The sequence below is a fragment of the Grus americana genome, chromosome 1 (genome assembly GCF_028858705.1).
Source record: "Grus americana isolate bGruAme1 chromosome 1, bGruAme1.mat, whole genome shotgun sequence".
NCBI classification, from domain to species: domain Eukaryota; kingdom Metazoa; phylum Chordata; class Aves; order Gruiformes; family Gruidae; genus Grus; species Grus americana.
Genome location: NC_072852.1, coordinates 45,189,911 through 45,202,212, shown reverse-complemented (window position 1 = coordinate 45,202,212; position 12,302 = coordinate 45,189,911). Strand labels below are relative to the sequence as shown.

Below are 12,302 nucleotides of genomic sequence, written 5' to 3'. Positions count from 1 at the left end.
CAGTCATAAATACAGGACTTTCCAACTTAAATTTCCTCTTTGTTGCAAGCCCATAAAGAATGAAAAAAATGCTGTTTTCTATATGCTTTCATGTTGTCATCTGTTTCTCTCAACAATAGCTATTCCCCTTCTCTGAAACAAAATATCAGTGCAACACTTCAGACAGACTTTTTACCATTTCTTCCATCAACCATCATGTTCTCAAAAGAAAAATAATAGGTCTGGAAGCTTGCTTGCCCCAGTACACAGTAAGAAAGAAAAGATAACAAAACAAAAAAAAAAGAAAGCTCACTGAAAAGATCATTTAGTCTCAGGGAAAAAGAAACCAGCTGAACATTTAATAAGTAGATTGGCTGAACTTCACCGATTTGAAGTAGATCAAATAGTTTTGTTGTTGTTCATCACTTCTTTCAACAGGTGAATAAAAGGCAGATGAAAAGAGATTATATTCACCAGTTGATGGATGGGTCTTGAAAAATCCTTACTGTCAACAGTGTCTAGGCAAGTACCAGGGAGGAAAGTGGTGAACCTTCAGATGTCAAGATATTTTGAATTTGACTCTGTTACCACCTGTATTTCATGATACTCTGTTCAAAAAATTTCATGAATGTGCTCTAGAATAAGCTAATGTAGCAAAAAACCACGATACAAAATTCCCAATTGCATGTAGGCACACGCAAAAGTTGATTCAGAGATGCAACAGAAATGTTTTTGTTTTCAGAGTCTAAACAACAGAATTTGAAGTTTGAATTGCTGTTGCATACTTGAAATAATGCCTACGAGCAACTGTTCATAAAACAATCTTTGGCTGCATTAAGCCCATACAATATAATTCATAAAAAGGCAAAAATTATAGAAGTGGTAATTTGTTTGCAGACAGCTTGAGACAGGAGGGAAAAGGTCTAAATTTAACATTGTTCAGTGGGACTAGTTCACTCTGTGCTTCTCTCAATTTAGCTGGAGAAAAGCAAATAATACACAGTATGTATAATACAACAGACGGCTCAGCAGTGGAACATGCAATGAAAATGAAATATCTGTAACTTGTTTGTGCTCAGAAGTTGGTAGTTATCCAACTTCATAATTATCAACATAAAATTAGATCTGTGTGTTCAGAATCCAGATTTGTTATCCCAGCATGACTGGGATGACTGTTCCTTGAGCTGTTCCACCGGATGTTAAAAAAAGTGTTTTCTCATTAGGCTGGGGGTTTTGTTACATACTTTTGTCCCACACCCCCTAAAACTAAAGGAAATTGAAAACCGTAAGCCCTGCAGATGGCTCAGCAAAGGCACTTGCAGGTGGCTGTTCATATCTGGCAAAGATTCTGCATTTGTCAGATACCTGGTGTGAGTCAGATAACAGAGATGCAAAATAGGTTTATAATGGCTAATTTCTCACCCAGGCATTTGCTTACAGATATCTAATAGAAACAGTCTTCTCAGTTTCTCACCTTGTGGGGTATCAGGCAGATTCTCTTTTTTGTCTGCAAAAGAGTGGGATTTTTTTCTTTTGTATTTATGACAAGTCTATGAGCCTAGATACAGTAATGATTAGTGTTTCCCCACACCATATCTGCAGTTCTTCGAACTGTTCTTGTCTCCAAGGTGTTTTGCATCCCTTTTTTTGATACGATCTGCCAATGCAATAAGGGAAATACAGACGTAAGTATATATAAATATACATAATCAAAAATAACATTAAATAAAGATTAACAAATTAATTAAATTAATTAAAATTAAATTAATTAAAACAAATTTATTAAATCCCGTGTTTGGTGAGCAGTTCTAAAGTAACATGAGTGTCAGATCCTCACAATGTCCCCAACCAGTGTAATCCAGTCAGCAAAATCCCTTGTGCAGGTGTGACCCATAGCAGCAGGAGTCATTCGCTAGCACAGCCTCAGACATTTGCAGAGGTAAAAGAAATCAAACAGCAAAACAACTTTCTTTGCTGGTAAAAGGTCTTTTCCCTACTCCGAGGGGCTCTTTTATTTAAGTTGTGCAGCTACTGCTAGCACAGGTAAAGCATTTGCAATGCTTTGGAAATATGACTGCAAGCAGCAATGAAGGTGTTAAGAGCAAGTGTAGCAATCACAATAGCAGCTGAAAACTTTGGTTGTTAAGACCTGAGTTAGGTACATTGGGAGAGTAGGATTTGTATTTAGCAGCACTCTTTTCCTTTGCCATTGTTATTTTCCCCTCTTTGGTTGTGGTTCACAGCTTTAGGCTTAATCTGTATCATTACTATTCAAATCAATGGGAGTTTTCCATTGACCTGGATAGCAACAAAGTCAAACCCTTCATGTCTAATTAGAAAACACTGGCTACAAACTGGAAGAACAAGGCCGGAGGCAAATGTGAAAGGAAACAGGCGATCATGAATTAAATGCAGGTTACTAAGTTGTATGAAGTACACCATTTTGTTATTCCCCTAAAGAACAGATACGTCACAATTGCTTATTGGTGTCTGTTCGAACCATCCAACTCTTTGAAAGCAGATGAATATTTTAGCTACTTCATGTAGCTTGGGAGCTTACCATTTTTCTTCATAGCCTGTTCTAAGTCCATACTGTCCCACAGCAAGACTGATCACAAGAGTGTTGTTTCCTCTGAATGCCCATACCACGTCACGCTGACCACAATTCACAGGCAGAAAGTTAAATACAAAACAATGCCAAGTTTTATACAGTTCCTCTCAAGGTACGAAGTGTGTTTACAAAAGCCAGTACCACTGTGTCACAAAGCAATGAGTTATAAAAGATAGCTAGTTACAGTATCTGCTGGATGATCGCTTCTTCTAATATTGAGCGGTTATGGGTCAGGGAACATGGGGAATAGGTTTTAATTTGTATCTGTGACTTGTTCATTAAAATAATTTCACAAAACACACTGTGCATCTATAGCTTTATATTTTAGCTCTCTTTGGAGCATTGGATACATCCACTGTTTCTTATGCAACAACAATTTCCTCTTTTTCAAATATTTGTAAGGAAACGCTTTTTTCTCCAAATTACTATTGGGTAGCAGTGCTTGTTCAGCAGATTTATCCTAATCACAATTTCTAACAAATCTGGACATCACAGATCATGAATTTTCTTGAAGATCTTTGAACAACTCCTACCAATCTGTGAATCTGTGAATGGCAGACCTACTGGAGGAATTTCATGAACATACAGTTCAAAATGCAAAGTTACTTATTTCTCTCAACAATCAAATGTATATTTATTTCAAGGTTTCCTCTTTTTCTGGTAATCATTTCAGTACCTGAAATGACATTTGTTATTTCTGTAAGTTGCATTAATATTTTCAAAGCATCTTAACATTTCTGTAGAAACTCTTGAGTCCAGTCAGTTGACCCAGACATGAAATAATCATTTGGATTAATATGTTGAAGAATATTTAACAGGAGACAGGAAGATAAACAGCAAGGTGATAAGCTTGAATTGTGTTGTTTATGTTATTTTTGTAGAAGTGTATTGTGTCTTCTTTTTGAAACTTTTAAATCATTATTTCTAGCTCATGGTGTGCCACAGCAGAAGTAATTCTTATTCTCTGTTCTTGCACAATGCTACTCAGTCAAATAGGAGAGATGAAAATAGAAAGAATTTTCTTCTGACAGTTGCTATAATGATGCTGTTATTCTTTTAGCATGAATTGAACTTCAAATATTTAGAATGCTGCTGCTTCTCTTTGGAGGCCTATTGGTATAGTTTCATTTTAAATAGCATGGTATACATAAGAGTTTTAAAACACAGCATGTAGTAAAACTTTGATTTATTTTGTGTGGGAAGAAAATTGCTTATTTTTTAAATGGTCCAAAATGCATGTGAAGACCTCAGTTGTGCGGTCTTTCTTTTTCTGTGCAGAGATACTTTTGTTTGTTGGAATATGTCCTACAACATATGTGGGCAATCATAAACCATTAGAAAATGTCTCTCTTCTCTTAAAGTGTGAAACAATCCACATGCCTGAAAAGCACTCCAGTCAGTCCACTTCATGGTAGAAATTAAATACTCTTTTCACAGCTGAGTCACCTCCCCCTTTTGGAGATTTACTGTTTCAAACAATGTTAGCATAGAAATCAGAGCTTGAGCCCTTTCAGACATACTTTTGATTTCACAGCAGATATCATCTTACTGTAAACCATTTTCCAGAAAGGGAGGGAAAATATATATTCTTTCAGCAAGAACTTGCAATGTTTCAGGTGCTAGTGTTTGATTGCTTACAACTAACCGGATAAAGACTAGTTTATTTCCAATAGAGAACCCATATCACATAAACATTAAACGTGTGAGCAGTGCCATTAACTCTCTGGGAGGCGGGTTGTCCCCGGGAGCAGCAGGCACGCTCCTTCACCTGCGGCTCAGCCACTGCTTCATCGCCACATGTCGTTCCCTGCGGGATCCTGGCCACGGGGCCAGGGCGTAAGAAAGGAATTGCCATTTCAAACTTGCAATTTCTTCATTTCTTATCAACATTGAAATAGGATTTGGGGGTTTGTATCTGGCAAATTGTTTGGGTTTTTACTGCGGGGCTTGGGGTTTTTTTTAACATGATTTTTGTTTGCATGAAGTTTGTTGAGTATTTCCCCTCCTTTTCACACAGATCGAAAATTAGGTTTGTAATGCAACCTAAACCAGATTTGCGTTATTTAAAATACAAAAATGAATACATTCCCAGCAGTGCATAAATCTTACTTAACACGTTTCCCTTAGTGGTCCCTTGAAAACTGTAAGGTGTAGAAATTTCCTAAAACCCCGATAGCCTTTCTGTATGAAAAAGAGGACAGAGCTCTAGATCAAAGCAGCATTTTTGTTATTAAATCTGTTCTCCCTGCTCCCAGAGCGTGGAAGGAGAGCACCACGAGAAGGCGGTGGAGCTGCTGAAGGCAGCGAAGGACAGCGTCAAGCTGGTGGTACGCTACACTCCCAAGGTGCTGGAGGAGATGGAGGCTCGCTTCGAAAAGCTGAGAACAGCCCGGCGCCGGCAACAGCAGCAATTGCTCATTCAGCAGCAGCAACAGCAGCAAACTACACAGCAAAACCATATGTCGTAGGTGAGAGGATTCATTGGTCTTCCCTAACGCCCACTGACGGCACCCCGCCGGGGACAGCAGCTCCCAGGGAGCCAGGGGTCCGTCAGGGCTGTGCCTGGCCCCAGTGCCCATCCCAGCCCCAGCCAGGAGCAGGGCAGCCAGGGGGCACCAGGGCAGCCCCAGCCCCGGGCGTCGGGCACCTCCCTGGGGATGGGCCGGGACATGGGCCCGTGGGTGGGCCCAGCTCGGTGGGGCCCATGGCTGGGCAGGGCAGGGCTGTGGGGAGCTGGAGACCGGCCCTGCTGTGGCATCGCTGGGGTGGGGGCTGGTGGCCCCGGGGGCTGACATGGGGTCCTGGGCTGTGGGCTGGGTGGGGGGGAGCCTTGGTGGGGGCTGAGATGGGGTCCTGGGCTGGTGACAGGGTGGGGGGAGCCCAGGGAGGCCTCAGGGGCAGCCAGGGCTGGCAGTGCCCTTGGGGCCCTGGCAAGCACATATTGCCGGGAGGATGCTCAGAGCTCGTTCTTTGGTACATTTGGTCTGTCCCAGTAAAAATGCATTTTGAAAATAGGTGCGAGGTCCTGACAAATTTTGGAGCCAATTTCCCACTAGTAACTCCGCAATCAATAGCCACTATGCAACTTGGGCTTACCTGCAAGCAAGACTGTATAAGTCTGTTACTTCCTGGGAACATTTTTTAATTAAAAACCAGAGCATTTATGACAAGTAAGAATATGCTACCAGATTTAGACACAGTTTAATGTATTTTCAACTAGTCTGTTACCAGTGTGCAGCAGAACATCGAGATTTACTTCTGGTACATGAAGAAAAGTCTTCCTAGTCCTTTCCCTGCTACAGGGAACCCAAACTTCACTCCATGGTTCCTCTGCAGGGAACCCACAAGTGCTTACTTCTCATCTCCTGTTTGGTAGGAAGTATATTTCATTCACTCTTGACTGACATTCAATATTACAATAGCTTCCGAGAGGCTCGCAAGTTTCCCAGTGTAGTCAAAACACATGGCATGTGAGGTATATTCTCCATATATTCAGTTTTTCTGAAATCAGTGAGAGTTTGTGACATGAATACATTTATAGATACGCTCCATTTGCCCAAATGAAATCAAGCAGGAAGCATGTCCCAATGACCTACATTCCAATCCTCCACATTTCATACCAGGTGTTCCCAAAACAGGGTGTTTGTACCAGCGAGAGTCTACAAGTGACTCAGAAAGTCCCCAGATGGTCAGAAACTGAAGCTCCCAGTGACCGTTTCATCATTATTAATGCTGACACTGACCTCTGTTGATATTTAGTGGAAAACGCTTTGTAGACCCCTGTCCCATCCCGTGACCACCAGAATTCCAGCTTCGTTGATGCAAACAAAGGCGCTGAGTGGGAGGTGAATCCCACCTCAGGGCCTCAACTCAGGCAGGACGTATAAACAATAGTATTTCATGAAGTAAGTTTTTGGGTTCTGTGTAAGATAGGACCATTACAGGAGACGAACATACAAATGGCACAGTCTCACATGAAGTTTTTCATTTTTTCAGTTACCTAAATCTTTTCATTAGATATTAAGGTATTTTTACTGATTTAAAACTTTTCTTTATACTGAAAGGGAAGAAAGGCAGGCAAAGACAGCCAGCAACTTAATTTCTTGATTCCAGGTGCTTGCTCTGAGAAATGTGTTTCTTTAATTCTAGGTTATTCTCAAGAAAAAAAAAGCCTCGATCCAGAGTTCAGTAATCAAGCAACCAGAGCTGTACTTCAGTATTCCAGCAAAGGGAAACAACTACAGGAACATGAAACAGAATTCATCTGGAGAATGTGCAGTACAAGAACAATGTAGTTAAGACAGCTACAGGGAGGGTACCTTCATGATAAGGCTTTTCAGCACACGGCAGTCACAGATACATAGCATTTCTGTGACTCTATTCCTAATGAGAACAGCATGATAGGTAAACCCTACGAAACAGAGAAGTCCAGGGCTTCCAAATAATTCTGTTTGATCTAATCTTGCACTCCTTACTCGGACAAATTGGCCAGTTGGCTTTCTCTAGTCAGTGAAAGTTTTGTTTTAAGGAGATCAAGATTGGCTGCTTTTGGGGACAGAATCTTTCTCTACAGTTATCTCCAGAAATGAACAACTACATCAGTTCAACATTTTGCCGCAGGCAAACTCATACATCACGCTTCATAGCCACTTTGTACTATATATTGTAGAGCTGTTTTAACCTAACTTCCTGTTTATAATTTTCAATTTTCCCTCTGGAAATAGCAATTTACTATATTTATAAAGTATTCCATTTGTAGAAGCAATTGGCTTTTTACTCTTGGTGTTTCCATATATTTTATTATGCATCAACAGAGTGAGAAAGTTTTAGGTCAATTTTAATTTTATTAGTAGTAAAGTTAGGGAATCCTAGAACTGTATTTTTAAACGTAGGTATTGCTTGTATCTATTATAGTTACTATTCAGAAATCTATAACTGGATATATTATATATTTATTCCATAAAATATATATTGTCTGAATGTACCTATTAGAGAAGTAGGGTCTTTTCTTAGCATGTATTGCAAATGTAGTAAGCTAATGTTAGCAAAAGACCAAGCTTTGTTTGGCAGATATTACTGTGATAGCATAATCTCGGCTTTTCTGTATTTTTTAATTTATTTTCCAGTCTAATGTTAATATATTTTAGAGAGGAGGAAGTGTAAGTTGTTTCTTTTAAGACTCGCACATTATCATTTAAATCAATTTGAAGTTAAGAGTTCTGACTTTTTTTTTAAATCAAACCAAATGCGCAAGCAAAATATTTAAGTTTACATGTCTGCTTTTCCAAAGAAAATAGTCAAAGCTGAAAGGCTATAAATGTCATCTACTTTCTAGAAAATAAGAACACGGAACTCCCAAATTCTAAAAAATAATCATTTTCAGCAGTTTTCATTAGAAAAGACTGGGGGAGAAAAGGAGCTTAGGGGAGAACCCTACAGTCCTTGCATGTTGAAAACTCCAGCTGATGTCAGTGAAAGTTTAGAAACGTGAGGAATGTAGAAATGGTCTGAACCAGTGTCCTGGTTGTGAACTTGGAACAAAGTCAGAAACAATATTTTAAAGGATGTACTCTCAAACAGAGAGAGGCAAAGCAAAACAGGGGAAATGGGCAGTATCATAGCTTAAGTTAGAAACCAAACGCAGGCTAGCCAATAGTCTTGACAGTGTTTGATTAGTGTAAGTAGCCATTGAAAGGATTACTGTATTTTTAAAACCAAACAGTATGAATTCATCCAGAGAAGCCTCATTTTATATAGAGAAGTAATTCTATCCAGTGGTCGTTGGTGACAATATCAATTACGACAGCGGAGTTTGAGAACTACCAGAGTTAGAGATGAAATATATTGTATTGTGCTCTGCACGGTGTCTTTTTATACTTAATAAAATTGTATGGACTTATTTTAAAACTGTATTCTCAAACAGACACTGCTATTAATATTGACGGTATATAAATTGTTATTATGACTGCATATAACTGTTCTGTATCTCATCAGTATGATTTGAATTACACTGATATCTGCATTTTCCGAGACCAAGCATTCAGATTTAGTCAGCCCACTGTACTGCATTTTTCCAAACCGCCTCTCCACCTCCTCCCCTCCTCTTCCTCAAAAAATGTAGGTTTGATGGAGTGGAATGTGCTGATTAATAAATTTCAATAATGGAATGTCATTCATATAGAGAAGCATATCAAAGTCATTTTCATATATTATTATTCAATAAATTATTTATACACACTAAAATTAACATTCTAGTCTTTGCCAACATTTAACAATGAGGTAAAGAAAAATATAAGTAAAATACAACTGTCGATGATGAATTCGAAGTGGAAGCAGGAAGAAATAACTTTTTAAGGGTCACTTTTCATGCCCCTTACTGATCAATAAAACATATAGCCACTTAATCACAGAATAATCCGTGTTCCTAAACCTATCATTTGCATTTAGTTGTAGACAGGCTTTTCATTTGTGATTTAAATGTCTTTGATCCTGATGCAGTACGGCACTTCCACACACGTGCATCGCTGAATTCGGACCTAAAAGAAGCTCAGGGAGAAGAACACTTTCCACGCGCAGGTCTGCTGGTACTTGTGCGTCATATTTTAACTGATTGGTCTCCTGGCATTTGCTGTTTCACCACACTGAATTGATATTCCTTCAGTCAACTTACTGAGTTTTATTGCTCCCATTTACCCTTGGGGCTCCCTCATGTTTCTCTGCACTGGCAGCAAACTAAGGTAGGAGATCCAAGAAGTCTTTTCGGTCTCTATTACAGTAACCAAAGGGATGCCATGTGATTTTTACAAGCTCTTGCATTGTGTTCGCTTATGCGAAAGATCCAGGTGTAAGATATTATAACAACAGAGATTCAGGGTTGGTGGCATTTACTTACTGAAGTTGATGTTTGTGACATCAGATCCGACTGGCATTTTATAGGGGATCGAAGGATTTCATAGCCCTTGATAAAGCGAAAAGCTCACCAGGTTGCATTTTCCTCTTTTCATTCTACAGTGACAAATCATAGATGAAAGGTCAATGAATGCCCATGAGTGGAATAAATGACATAAAAATCTACCTACAGTTCCCTAGTGAATAATAATGCAGAACTTGTACCTTTTGTATGTATTTATCATAGCCAAGCTTCCAATCTGACTTAGGCACCTTTGGGAACTCTTGCAGAAGACGCAAAATTATATGCCACATTTGGGGGAGAAGAAACTGTTTATTCAGCTACTAATTTTAGGGATTTTAGAGTTCTAAATGCAAATAAAATCTCATGCACAAACAAGGTTCCTCGAATAAAAAAAAAAAGCTAAATAAGAAGGGTGGTTTTGCCTGTGTTTGAAATAACACAGGAGTTTAAGCATAATTTCAGAATTTAAAATAGTTACAATGCTCATAGAAGATGTATTTCATTACAGGATGAGAGACTGTTTAAGAAAGTAGCGATTCTTTCGGAATCTTTCAGAAAAGCGGGTAATAAAAGTGACAAAACCATCTCCTAATGCAGAACTGTGTCTAGAAGAGCTAAGGGCATCCTTGCCTATGTAAGCAGAGGATTATCAGCTAGCAGTAGTACTGTCCCTGCAGAAGCCTTAGCAAGACCATTTCAAGCACTCACTAAACCAAAACAAGTTTCAAACCCAGAGAGTATTCTGGGACAATTTGTAAGAATGTGCTGCCTGCTGTGATGCACGTCTGATGAGAAATACAGCCCATTAGGCTTGTCCATGAGAAGGTCAGGACAAATTAGGGACGTGTTCAAACAGTCTTGCAAGCAGACCCAAGCTCACCCTGCTTCTCCATGAAGCAAATGCAGTCTTGCACTCTCAACTGGCAAAAAGATTTAGATACGTGTTTGATGGATTCACTGCTTCTACCTTCAGCTGTCTAACAGCAAGCTGCTGAGCTTACGCTGATTGTTTCCTCGGTCAACGGTTAGAGGCATCTCTAGAATGTGATTTATTCCACCTGTCTCTGACATCTATCTTAAAACTGGATAAGGCATCCCATAAAAGGGTTTATAAGCAGAGCCACTGACTAAACAGCCTAAATTACTAGCTGGAAGTAATGTCTTTGGGGTTGTTTTGATGCTTCAGTCACACACAGCATCCTAGTAAATAAATAAATAAATGTCCGGCCACCAGTATTTGAATTCCCTGGTCTAAAACCTCTACTCATGTAGCTCAGATGACTAACAGGCCTTACACATGATCTGTTTTGTAAGGCAGCTCCTGTTGCTACAGCTGTCTGTCCTGAAACATTCTAAGAAATTTAAGAGCTCAGCACAGGTATCGTTAGCACAATGCTTTGGTCGTGGCGTATACAGGACCAGACTACAACAAGCTTCAGTCTGTGAACGCTGATAGCAGAAGTCTCTACTGTCTACTGCCACCCATAACGCTGGGCTAGCGTGTGTGTGTTGTACAGTAGCTGCAGCCAAAAAGATGAACAATTGCTTTTGACTTTTGGTGACAGATGCACAAAAATGAAAGCCATCAAACTTCCAACATAGGAATTTGTGACACCAGAGTTACAGCAAAACTTGACCAGTTCTGAAATCTAGAAGCCTGCAGCTACCTGAGGTTAAGTACAAGGATTACAAAAGCAGATGGTCATAGAACCATAGAATGGTTTGGGTTGGAAAGGACATTAAAGACCATCGAGTTCCAACCCCCCTGCCATGGGCAGGGACACCCTCCACTAGACCAGGTTGCCCAAAGCCCCATCCAATGTGACGTTGAACACTTCCAGGGAGGGGGCATCCACAGCTTGTCTGGGCAACCTGTTCCAGTGCCTCACCACCCTCACAGTGAAGAATTTCTTCCTAATATCTAATCTCAATCTACCCTCCTTCAGCTTAAGGCCATTACCCCTTGTCCTGTCACTACATGCCCTTGTAACGTCTCCCTCCAGCTTTCCTGTAGGCCCCCTTTAGGTACTGGAAGGCTGGTCTAAGGTCTCCCCAGAGTCTTCTCTTCTCCAGGCTGAACAACCCCAACTCTCTCAGCCTGTCCTCATAGGAGAGGTGTTCCAGCCCTCTGATCACCTTTGTGGCCCTCCTCTGGACTTGCTCCAACAGCTCCACATCCTTCTTATGTTGAGGCCCCAGAGCTGGCTGCAGTACTCCAGGTGAGAGCAGAGAAGAGGGGGAGAATCACCTCCCTCAACCTGCTGGTCACGCTTCTTTTGATGCAGCCCAGGATATGGTTGGCTTTCTGGGCTGCAAGTCCACATTGCCGGCTCATGTTGAGCTTCTCATCAGCCAACACCCCCAAGTCCTTCTCCTCAGGGCTGCTTTTAATCGATTCTCCACCCAGCTTGTAGTTGTGCTTGGGATTGTCCCGATCTATGTGCAGGACCTTGCCCTTCGCCTTGTTGAACTTCACACGGTTCACACAGACCCACCTCTGAAGCCTGTCAAGGTCCCTCTGGATGGCATCCCTTCTTCCAGCATGGTGACCACAACACAGCTTGGTGTCGTCAGCAAACTTGCTGAGGGTGCACTCAATCCCACTGTCCATATCTCCAACAAGAGGTCTATAAGGAGCAGCCAAAATCCAAGAGAAAAAAAAAAATCCCATAGGGATTTAATGTCTGATCTGCTTTTAATTTACTTTCTTATAGTTAGTTTCACTCTTATCAACTCATCTCAGCAAAAGGGAAGTCTATGATTCACCAATTGCACTTTTATCAAAACCATAAAGAGCTG

The 12,302-nt window shown here is 40.5% G+C and overlaps 1 protein-coding gene across 1 annotated transcript in view; it reads left to right on the top strand.

Moving 5' to 3' along the window:
• Nucleotides 1-8,626, top strand: part of LIN7A (lin-7 homolog A, crumbs cell polarity complex component) — a 51,590-nt gene extending 42,964 nt beyond the window's left edge. Inside the window, exons 5-6 of the mRNA XM_054812914.1 lie at nt 4,846-5,058; nt 6,740-8,626. Of these exons, the coding sequence (XP_054668889.1) occupies nt 4,846-5,058 (213 nt within the window). The 3' untranslated portion in view covers nt 6,740-8,626. The remainder of the gene's footprint in view (nt 1-4,845; nt 5,059-6,739) is intronic.
• The last annotated feature ends 3,676 nt before the right edge of the window (nt 8,627-12,302 follow it).